General features: G+C 38.9%; 1 protein-coding gene across 1 annotated transcript in view; it reads right to left on the bottom strand.

Moving 5' to 3' along the window:
• ST8SIA6 (ST8 alpha-N-acetyl-neuraminide alpha-2,8-sialyltransferase 6) overlaps positions 1-12,012 on the bottom strand; it is a gene marked incomplete at both ends in the record, with an annotated part of 47,249 nt that overhangs the window by 18,139 nt on the left and 17,098 nt on the right. The window contains one exon of the mRNA XM_081346266.1: positions 7,729-7,815. Within this exon, the coding sequence (XP_081202392.1) occupies positions 7,729-7,815 (87 nt within the window). The remainder of the gene's footprint in view (positions 1-7,728; positions 7,816-12,012) is intronic.

Below are 12,012 nucleotides of genomic sequence, written 5' to 3'. Positions count from 1 at the left end.
TACTACCCTGAAGAGCATAGTTCAAAGCAGCCAATACATATATGAAAAAGTCATGATTTTTTATTCATTATTAATACTATTTCATTCATTCATTCATTCATTCATTCATTCATTCATTCATTCATTTATTTGATTATTAAAACATTTATATAGTCACCTACCTTTTAACCAACTCTGGGCGGCTCCTAATCAAAAGCTAAAACATCACATACAACCATATTAAATCTATGAAACTAAATACACTAAAATGTTAAAAACAAAAACCTGGGATCAAGTCAAATTTCTAATATTCAGTCATCTAATCTTATCCTAGTGTTTGGGGAAAAAGTCAGGTCTTCAAAGGCTTTATGAAAGGCTAACGGGGTAGAGGCTTGCTAAACTTCAAGTGGGAGAGGGTTCCATAGGGCAGGGACTGCTACAGAAGAGGCACACTTCCTAGCTCCCATCAGATGGCAATATTTAAGGGAAGGGAGTAGAAGTGTGTGCACACTATCTGACCTGGTAGGATGGGTAGATTTAGGGAATTAAGAATTAATGATTTAAGGAAAAGCGATCCCACATACAAACTGGCCATGTGCATATAGGGCTTTAAAGGTGATGACCAACATCTTAAATTGCATTCAGAAAAACCTGGAAGCCAACACAGCTCATGCAACAAAGGTGTTACATGGGCAAATCTAGGGCCCACATTAATGTATGCACTTCTGCATTTTGAACCAGTTAAAGTTTGAGGGGTACCTTCAAGGGCACCCCATGTAGAATAATAAAAAGGAGTCCCTGATGATTTTACTCTGCTAGTTGTTGCTGGTTATAGGAGATGGTGCTCATCTCCATTTCAGAGCCTTTGAGCCAGCGCTGTCTAAAGACATTTCCACAATCATGTGGCCAGCATGACTTCACAGAGCACTGTTACTTTCCCTATTTATCTACTTGCATTGCATGCTTTTGAACTGTTGGATTGTCAGGGGATGGAGCCAGGATGGGAACTCATCCTGTCATGTGACTGTTGGGTCTCAAGCCTGGGCTATCAGCTTTCTGGTTGACAAGCCCAGTGTCTTAACTGCTGAGCCACTGCTGGAGAGTGCATTGCTGTAATCCAAATACAAATTCTACTATATTTTATGCAATGTTTTCATGTTAAATCTGCATTTACAAAGTACATTTATGTAAAAAGAGAACTGTGTACTGTTGTATGCAAGAATCTGGTTGAACTGATTTGAATATCAGTTAAAATGTCTCTGTGATGTATAATATTCAGAGGCAAAGCTATTCCCAACCCAGAGAGCATTACTGCAATATAATCAGAAATGGCCCAATATTTTTTAAAATTAGAAACTAATACAAAAGTTTTTGAATTTTTTATGCTTCATCTAATGAGGTAAATGCAATCAAGCAGTATCATGTTAATACTATGCATCAGTGGGACAAGAGACAACATAGGAATATTTGTTAAAATATTCCTTCCTCATTTCTTAAGATGAATACAATTGTGCCAGAATAAATATTGGTAATGTTTTGATTTTAGCACCTGAAATTACACACACTTTACTCTTCGAGAATCATTAAACAACATTTGGACTACACATCACCTTGATTTAATCATACCTTGGGATGTGAGATCTTACTATCTAGTATTTATAAAATGTACATATTTTATGAAAATACCTTCCCTTGATGTAAAATAAATTAGTAGCACAAAACAAAGATTCCTCTTTCAGACAATGGAACAAACCTCCTATCTGTTTAATGAAAAGAAAGACCAGGGGTGACCGGATAGCAGTGTTCCAATATCTCAGGGGTTGCCACAAAGAAGAAGGAGTCAAGCTATTCTCCAAAGCACCTGAAAGCGGGACAAGAAGCAACGGATGCAAACTAACCAAGGAGAGAAGCAACCTAGAACTAAGGAGAAACTTCCTAATAGTTAGAACAAGTAATCAGTGGAACAACCTGCCTCCAGAAGTTGTGAATGCTCCAACACTGGAAGTCTTTAAGAAGAGATTGGACAGCCATTTGTCTGAAATGATATAGGGTTTCCTGCATGAGCAGGGGGTTGGACTAGAAGACCTCTAAGGTCCCTTCCAACTCTATTGTATTGTATTGTATCGTATCGTATCGTATTGCATTGTATCATATTACTTATAGCAATATAAAAATATTTCTTTCAAGTCAGAATCAGTATCTTCCTGGGCATATTTATGTAGTTTTCTTAGCAGCAATATGAAACCGCTTTGCAGCTGCCATTTTCTGAGGTATTTTCAGATTTATTTTTTCTCAATCCCAAAGTTTTGGGGTTTTCTATGATCCCCATTCAAATGCTATCAGGCTTGCTTAGCTTTTGGAGACCAGTCGAGCTCAGCCAAATGCTGCCCCTGCTGAGATTGGTTACCTACAAAGCTTTATTTTAAAAATACTTTATGTAGGTATTAAAGATTAATGTCTAAATTCACATCACAAAAAGAAACCATCTATACCAGGGCTTTTCAACTAGTGGTATGGGTACCACCTGTGGTACATTGGCACCTGGCAGATGGTACGCAACCATCCTAGAAAAGTGGTAGCAGGGGAGGAGAATGAGCTGAACCGGTGGCAGCACCACACAAGCCTGAGCGAGAGATGGCTGGAGCTGCAGGGCTGTCAGGGCTCAGCGGAAGCGCCAGGATCAGTGCCATGTTCCAGCTGGAGCTCGGCGCTGATCCCAGCACTTCTGCTGAGCCCAGAAGAAGCGCTGATCAACTGGAAAGCAGCACTGATCCTGGTGCTTCTGCTGAGCCCAGAAGAAGCGCCGATCAGCTGGAATGTTGCAGCATCTCCAGGGTCTTGTGATTTACATTCAGAAGCTTGGCAACTGATTCATATTTATGATGGTCACAGTGTCCCAGGGTCATGTGAAGTGACCAAAACCTGCTGCAACCACCCAGCAGAGGGGTGTGTGTTGGAAATAAAAACCAAACATCCCCCCACCCCACCCCTGCTCCCAATCCTCAACAGAAATGCTCACAACAATGAAAACCTCCGACAGGAGGAAGAGTGCCACCAGGTGGGCAGGCAGGTGTCTTGCTTGGCTGTGTCTTGGGGGGCACTTTTTTCATTGCCATTGTAACTTTGAACCGTCACTAAGCGAACTGTTGTAAGTCAAGGACTACCTGTACTTCATTACTTTTTTCTTTTTTTTGGTCATCAAGTTTTTCACACCTTGCTAGGCGACTGGTGGTACTCGGATGTTGCCATATCCTAAAAGTGGTACAATGGGTGAAAAGGTTGAAAAGCCCTGATCTATATGACACAGACTCTCTGTACTATAAAAATTATAGTAGCTTTCCCCAAGGAATCATGACTGGATAGCATACTTTTAAATAAATAGATCTGGTGCATGTTGTATAAATCGAACTCCAGAAGCTACCATTGTAATTATGAAACAAGATATAAAGATTCTATTTGGAAATGATATATTATGCATAACTTTGATATTAACAGCCAGATAATTAAAGGCAATTGGGAAGAGATAGAGGAAAAGATCATTTGCCATTTGTTCCTCCAGATCTAAGCAGATTATTACAAGGCTATAATCTATGCCTGAATCTCAACAAATGTAAATTAGCTATGGATGATTATAATAAATTATGGTTACTTTTTATTGAAATGCTTATATTTTATGTATGTAATGTCTGTCTGTCTGTATGTTTGTATGTATTTATGTAACTCATATAGCTACCAATCTCCCAAGTAAATGATTCTGGACAGCATACAACAAAACTAAACATGTATGGAATTTTAATATATATTTATGTATATATAAATATATCTGTATCTTTTAAAAAAGATTCATTATAACTTTCTGTGATATTTATTTTTGTTTTATATTCAGTTAATAAAAACATTAAAAAAATAAAAGCTACTACCCTGAGTGTTTAAAATATGTGCATGCAAAAGTATATGTAGGTATATATGCCCATTTCTCTCACAAATGAAGACAAAATTACATGTCCCAGGATAATGTTGCAGGATCCAGTTTGAGTCAGTCACTGGGCCAAAGGTTTATTCGTCAAGATTTTGGGCTCATGCTGGAAGTTTCCTGATGATTGGCTCCAGCATGGGTCTGAAACCTTAGAAAAATAAAATTTTTGCTTCCGGTGACTGATTCAGATTTGATCCTGTATATGCAGGAATCAGCAATATTACTGTCCAAACAGGACATTAGGCTTGTATCAAATAAGTATTAATCAACCCATTTATTTCAGTTCCATTTTTCTTGATTTGAGCCTACAATATTTGAAGAAATTATAAATTACTTAAGGCAGTGAGCACAAATAATACTCCTTTCTCCTCCTGTTTTCCCCAAAATAACAACCCTGTAAGGTGGGCTGATAAAGAATGATTGGCCCAAAGTCACCTAGCTGGCTTTCATGCCTAAGACAGATCAAAAGTAAATTTTGGCACCAGGCAGAGATGTTTTTTTTCTTTCAGTGCTTCTAATACTAATATTTATTTTGCATTGGAGCCTTTTAATAAACCTTATTTCCATTGTTTCAGGTTTTCCAACCTAGCAAATATTTAATTTTATTAATTGATACATTTGAACACCAGTTTGGTCCAGTGATTAAGTTGGGTGTGATAGTTATTAGAGATCTGTATTTTCTGATTTGGCTCATAATATCAACAGATACACCCTCATAAGGTGTTCTAGAAAAATGTTTTCTTTTGAAGAGCAATGCAGAATCTCTTAAATCAGATACATTGAAAATGTTTCTGGAATTCTACAGTACATTTCAAATCACCCGCTCCTAAATCACATTTTTCTTAGCAACTATTGTTGCATATACTCTACCTATTAACATATCTTTCTGCCATAATAGTTTTCTCTTTTTATTTCCGCTGCAGCTTTGGCCTAGAATTACAGCATTTGTATTTAGGCCAACAACAAACGAAAATGTAGGCTAATTAGCAGGCTGTGTATTTCAACTGAGAATTGATTTGTCACCACAGATGGTGACAGACGACAGACACCCTCTCTGTTTCAAACTTCCTATTTAAAATGATCTGCCTTGGTTGGTGATTGATGTTAAGCTCTCTGCACACTAACTATTCCATCCAGCTCATTAATTAAATACTGGTTTTTTATTGAAAGTTATATGTGGTGCCAAATCCTTGACCATAATTACAGAGTACTATGTCTCTCTCTGTGTGTGTATGTGCGTGTTTGTGAATACATTTATAAACAGGATGCTCAAACAATTATTTTAGTCCTGATGGTGCCCAACACTGGTTCTGTACATCTCTGCCATTTTATGCCATGCTTTGTTTGATTTGGGGAGGGGCAACTATGGCCTATCTACCTCAAGGGAGCCCCTATGAATGTCAATTATTTTGTATGACTGTTGTCCTTCTCACTGCATGAGAAGGACGTAGACCAGAATATGCAACTAATCACATTGGGAGATCAGTAGAAACCAGAAACTTCTCAATCATTCACTGTTTACCTGCCAGGATCAACCTATCTTACCTGCCATCAACACTCAGTACACCTTTTGAAAAAGCATAGAATCTGTTTCTTCCACACTTCTAGAAATATTTTCTGGACTCTGAACCCAAACTTCCCAGAGGATTGTTAGTTTAGTTTTCATAATACATTTGGCTCTTTGCAAGAAACACACAGATGAGCACACAATATGTATTTGAACTAAAAAAAATCCAGGACTACAGTAATTTTTTATAACAGGAAAAGGCTGTTTACTCGTATTTATGAAAAGATTAGAATACTTGCTGTTCTCTGTTTTTTCAAAGAAAGATCCCAGTAAAATTTTAATGGCTAGTTTCTGAAAATTATAAAAAGGAAAAGCACTGAGGAAAGACAACTACATGGAAGCAGATAGTTTTGGTAGGACACTTTCTCACAGAAACATTGACAATTTAGTTGATTACACATGCAGAAATGAAAATATATTTCTATTTTGTATTTCAATTCCCCGGTTACTGACAGAAAATAAAAGGCTTGGGTTTGGAACCTTTATATCATATTTGAATTACAAGAAGTACTATATAGAATATTTTTTAAAATCTGCTTTTTAAATTATTTTTATTTTTGACCTGGATTTGCTTTCAAAACTAGTTACTTGCTAAAAATTTCTTTGTGTTATGTATGAGTTATAAAGAAATCAGGAGGTATACGGTATAAGTCTTGGCAAGGTGATTTGGAATTGTTTTGTGTCTAAGATGGGACTAGAACTCAAAGTTTCTCAGTCTAGTCTGCTACCTTAACCACTACGCCAAACTGGTTTCATTGTATGTGTAATGTATTGGGATTTACTTGAACTGCTTTCATGTGTCTTTTGAATGCTGCTTAAGGTTGCTCAATTGGTGTGTCTGTGTAACAGTCACTGACTTGCCAGACAAGCTGTCTCCAAGAAGATCATTGGAGGATTTGGGGCGGGAATTGGTTCTTTTAAACCTATTGGTCACCGCCTAGTGGGCAACTGTATAAGTAGCTGCTCAGAAGCCTCTGTTCTCAGTTCTGTTCCTGTTTGCTTCAATAAAGCAATGTTCCTGTTTGCAACCTCTCGTCTCTGGTCTCGCTTACTACCTCCAAAGAACTCACTACACAACAGTATGCATACTCTTTTTCACATTTTATACATCGTCCCTTTAAAATATTAGCTTCTATTGTTTATTTCCACCCCATAAAATGCAGTGTAATATTCTCTACAGCTTCAGGCATCAGCAGGCTTGGATCCAGCCACAAGATGTTGAATGCTATTAAATAGCCTTCTCCAACTGGAAAACCTAAGAGTTGTGCTATGGCTCCATCTCCCAAAATTCCTATATTACCTAAGAGCTGCCTAAGCTGTTTCCCAAACTCATCTGGAGAATGTAACACTGAAGGAGGCTTTACAGGAGTCTTCTTTTCAAAAGCCTGAAAAGATGAGCAAATGCTCATCCATTCTAAGACACTTTTTGCAATATTTTGAGCAGCAAGAACCAGCCAAAAAGCACATGCACACTGAAATTAGTTTGACTTTCAAGTTCTTAGGTTTGGTATGTTGAACAAAATATAACAGGGCCCCATCACCTTTGACAGCCGTCCTAGAGCAAAATTCTTTCCGGTTCAACATCCTGCCTTCCACAAAGCTAGTTCAGAAACAGAATGTGGTTGCCAATCAATCCCTTTTCTTAATACCCTAGCAGTTGATAAAAGCTTTTATTTAAATCTAGAAGGAGCATGTCACAAATATGATTGCTCACTGTTGGCTGGTCTTTGCTCCACAAAGAAATGTATTTGGGCAAAATAAACTTAATGTCTAATATAAATACATGTTCACATAAATGTATTATAAGGACATGCACTGCCCATATATTAGCATCCTACGTAATATCTCATAGAAGGAAGTATTATCTATTATGTTAAAAAAGTTGCAGCCATTAAGCGAATTGGTTAATTCTGCAATTCATTCACAAAAACTGAAAGAAAAAGTAATATTACAGATCATTTCTCTAGTTTTCATACCATTGAAAATTGCTCTTATATAGCACTGTATTCCCAAAGTAGTAAAAAAAAATGCATGCAGTAGTATATTCCAAGTTAGAGAGTTAAAAATAAAATTTTATTATTTCAGTATATCACATTTTCATTAAACTTCTTCTGCAGATGATTCTGCAGAAAACAAGAGACTAAGCTTATGTGTCACACTAGCTAGTTCCATAGATTCAATGGGCCTCATTTCCAAATTCCCTTACCTGAATTTGGCATATTCTTGTGGCCTTCTATTCCAGGTACAGTTCTGTAATTTATCAACTATTTGCAAATAATAATCTTCAGAATATCTAAAAGAAAAAGAATTAAACACATAGCAATGAAACAGAGTTACATTAACATTTCTTTCCCAACATCTGATGAAATAGACATAGAATTTGCTAAGAAAATCCCTGGTCTCCATGGTAAGAGAAAAAAGTTTGAAGTAATCTATTGCAAAGTTTTACTTTCTTTGTGACTTGTTGTCAAGCTATGAAAATGTATCTTCTTAGGACTGCCATATTGCTTCTAGCTTGCCTACAGTTGTGAGGGGGTGTGTGAAGAGGGAAGAGCTTGGGATCCACAGATGTTCCCTATCAATGTGAGAACAGAAGATACTGAAAAGATGTTTTGGTGGAGCAGAAGTTTTCTTCTCATAACAACTGCTGGAAGATTAATTGGACAATGTGACCTGAACTGTCAGAGAGGAAGGGGAAGCTTTACTCTTTTAATTATCTGTTTCCCGCCATACTGCCAGAGCTACCTTTCCTTCTATCTGACAATATGGTATGCTTGCTTAAAGTTTACATTAGAGATCGCTGTGTCTCTGGTGTTTTACTTTGTTGGGCTTTTCAACTGGGATCTGACATTAAGCTAGCCCTTTTTTCGACTTAATTCTATTACGTCCTGAGTCCCTACGCCCTTCTGGTAGCCTCCAGAGGGGTGGTGAAAACTCAGGAGAAGATGCTTGAAATGGAACAACCAGCTGGAGCCAGGTTGGGGTCAGTCAGTGGGACCCCAGCTGGAGCTGAAAGCAGTTTCGGAACCCCACCAGCATCTACATGCCCCAAAGAAGAGGTTGAGCTGAAGGAGCCAATCCCGGTCCCGGAGTGGACAGGTTGAGTAATCACATTCAATCGACCCGAAGCTCAAAGCAAAGCACATGGTGATATTCCAAAAGCCCAGTACATAACACATGGCTTGCAAGTTTGACCCTTTATTTATACATATGTACATACAAAGTTTTAGATGCCACCTACCTGAGATCCAAGGCCTTTTCAAAATTACTATCCAAATAAAAATGCTGAATTTCTAAAAGAATAATTGAAGGCAGCTCTTCCACCATTCTCAACTGCTAATTATAGACTGTCCATGTCTTTCTCATTCGGTTGCACTTCTCCAAAGTGCAGCCGAGCAGATTTATTTACTCATGGCCATTTAAAATTATGCTTCCTGTTTCACACCCAGAATAAGGGGCCATGTATTCTACTTTACACATCACAATTCTTAATTTAAGAATGATCAACCTCTACTTCAGAAGCAAGAAATCTTTCTGAGCTAGGATTTAAGATAAATGTAATTAACACTGTGTTAATTGCATATCTTAATGTGATCTTTCCCTCTGAATTGAATGATTTCTTATCATCCATCAGCCACCGATGGGCTTCATGGTTATTTGAGAGCATTTCCAATCAATCCTGGGTCGGACATACATTTCACTGCACCATGGAACATTCAGATTCACAGTCTAAATCCCTTCCAAAGAAAGAACTTGAAATCCTGCCTAAAATGGATCCTGAGACAGGGGTCTTTTCCTATTTTTGTGCCAAAGATATTTTTTTATTGTTGAATCAGGTCCTTAAAACATTAATGAGAAAGGGAATCTCTAAGAAGGCAACACAGAATGGCACATTGCCTTGAATTTTCATTGATTTATTTCTTGGCGTCTTTCCACACGCTTTGCCTTTGTGTTCAAAACTGGTGTTCTGAATACTTTTTTTAAATGAACATTTATCTGCTGAAACACATTTTCAGCAGAACATCACATTCATATGCAATGAGCCATCTAAAGATTACAAAGATGGCGACAGAATAATTTGTTTTTCCCATAATAATGTATCTTGCATAAAGAGTTTATTCAGGTGTAAAAAAAACAAATTTATTGGGTTAGGGTTCAGAATTAGTTTCCTTTAGAGTAACTATATTGAAACCCATGGAGCCTATGTATGTCATTAGTATTAATAACTTGGAAGTCACATATAATGTGGTCCAACTAACAGGAATTTACAGCACAACCATTCAAATATTTTTAATCTTTAATTGTTAGCATTTTAATGCCATACTCTCTGGGACAGCTGACATTTGTTTTGCTACAAAATGTGGATAGCCACAGATTCTCTATCTCTGACCTAAACTTCTATTTGCCTACTCAGAAGTAAGCTATAGATTCAAAAATGGGGCCTAGTGCAACTTACTGTCAGCAATGGCTTGCACCAGGCCCAATTAGGCAATCTCATAGATTTGTAATTGTACTGTAATTCAGTAGGGTTCCTATAAATTTGGGGAATGAGAAAAACCTAACTGTTATGTAGTGGGCTCATAGTAATACCATGTGGATTGCAGCTAACGGCTCTCCAGCAACCCAGACTACAAATCCCCAGCGCTACAATTGGCTATCTCTAGGCGGCAATGGTTGTTTCAAACCTATTGGCTACCGCCTAGGGGCTAGACTATACATTGCGGCTAGTTGCAGCCATTTGCTCAGTACAGATTCTGCATGAAATAAAATATAAGTTTCCCTGTACTCAGCTACCTCATCTTCATTCCTGCACCAAAGAACCCGCTATTTAACACTGGTGACGAGGGCAGGATCCTGCTTCACTAAAAAAGAGTTGAAGTCTACGAGGGGAAGGCAGTGCACGCTGGAGGGAAAAGGCATTTTCTCCCCCCACTTTCTCAAGGTTGGCTAGCAAGCTACGCTAGTGACCTCATGCTCAGTGGACTCATTCCCTGAACCTGGAAAGCAGGAATCGGAAAGAAATGCAGGAACCAGAAAAGAAAGAATGCTGAAGGTCGGGAAACTTCAGGAATTCAATGTGAAGCACCCGGAGGAATGGCCATCCTATCTATCCCAGGTAGAGAACTACCTCAGTGCTAATCAGATCGTGGAAGAAGGACTGAAGGCTGCAACGCTACTCTGCGTGTGTGGCCCAGCAACCTTTGATTTGGCTGAGAACTTTTTCATGCCGACATCGATTGCAGCAGTCTCCTATGTAGACCTAAAAAAGAAGCTAACCGGACATTTCCAGCCCAAGATGTCTGAAATGGCTTGGCAGTTCAAGTTTGACCAAAGAATGCAGCAACCAGGTGAATCGGCTTCAGAATTCATAGTGGGCCTGAGGCAGGCCGCACGCCTTTGAAAATTTTCTTATTTAGAAGAGCGACTATGAGACTGGCTTGCCTGCAGCCTATGGGACTGAACGCTTCAGCAGAGACTCTTTGCTAGACCAAACGTAATGTTTTCTGAAGCACAAGATGAAGTGGTGGCCGCCGAAGCCGCCTGGGGCGCAATTCAAACAGTATAGCCCACCAAAATGACAAAATTTGTAGAAACGGTCCAACTTGAGGATGCCAAATGCACTGAAGAATCTTCCGAGGAAGAAGAAACTGAAATCAACAGACTCCAAAAGCAATGCAACGTGCAACACCACAACAGCCAGCAGCAAGAGGACAGTTACAAAGCAGTTCTCTTACCAAGATGTAAGGGGTGTGGCAGCAACCATTTTCACACCAATTGCAGATTCCGATCAGCCATGTGCAGAGCTTGCAGAAGGACAGGCCACATTGCAGTGGTTTGCAGAGCCCGACAGAGAGACCGGCCACCCAAACACCAGTAGGAAGAACCGACTAGGAGAGGTACTGGGGCCCAGGGTCCAGTTAGTGTGGGGTTTTTCAGAAGCCGTAGAAGTGTGTGCCGTACCAGGGCTTGACGCCCCCTCAAACCCAAACTTAAGCTCATGGTAGAGCTACAAGGAGTTCCATGTAAGATGGAATTGGACTCTGTCTATGCAGTCTCAATTATTTCTCAAGACACTTTTAACTTCATGTGTAGGTGCAGTAACAATTGGGCCAAACTAAGACCCTCAGATATAATCCTAATGGATTTTTAAAATGCTCACATTAAAGTTAAGGGAGAAGCCACTTTGATGGTAAAATTTAAGGGGTTTTGGGGGCACCTGGATGTAATAGTAGTAGGAGGCCAGACAACGAGTCTCATTGGACTCGATTGGTTTGATGCCTTAGGTATTCAGATTACTGGTATAAACCGGACACCTACTACAGAGATGTTTTTGATTCAACCCTAGGAACATACACAGGCCCGCCTATTTCATTTAAGCTAGATCCCAACATAGTTCCAATCAGGGTTAAGCCTCGTAGGGTCCCCTTTGCCTTAAAACATAAAATTGATTCCGAAATTGATAAGCTTGTAGAACAGGGCGTATTACAGC

This window comes from Vipera berus (assembly GCF_964194415.1).
Source record: "Vipera berus genome assembly, chromosome: Z".
Classification (NCBI taxonomy): Eukaryota; Metazoa; Chordata; class Lepidosauria; order Squamata; family Viperidae; genus Vipera; species Vipera berus.
The sequence above is the reverse complement of the archived record's forward strand: the minus strand, read 5'-3'. Positions and strand labels throughout refer to the sequence as shown.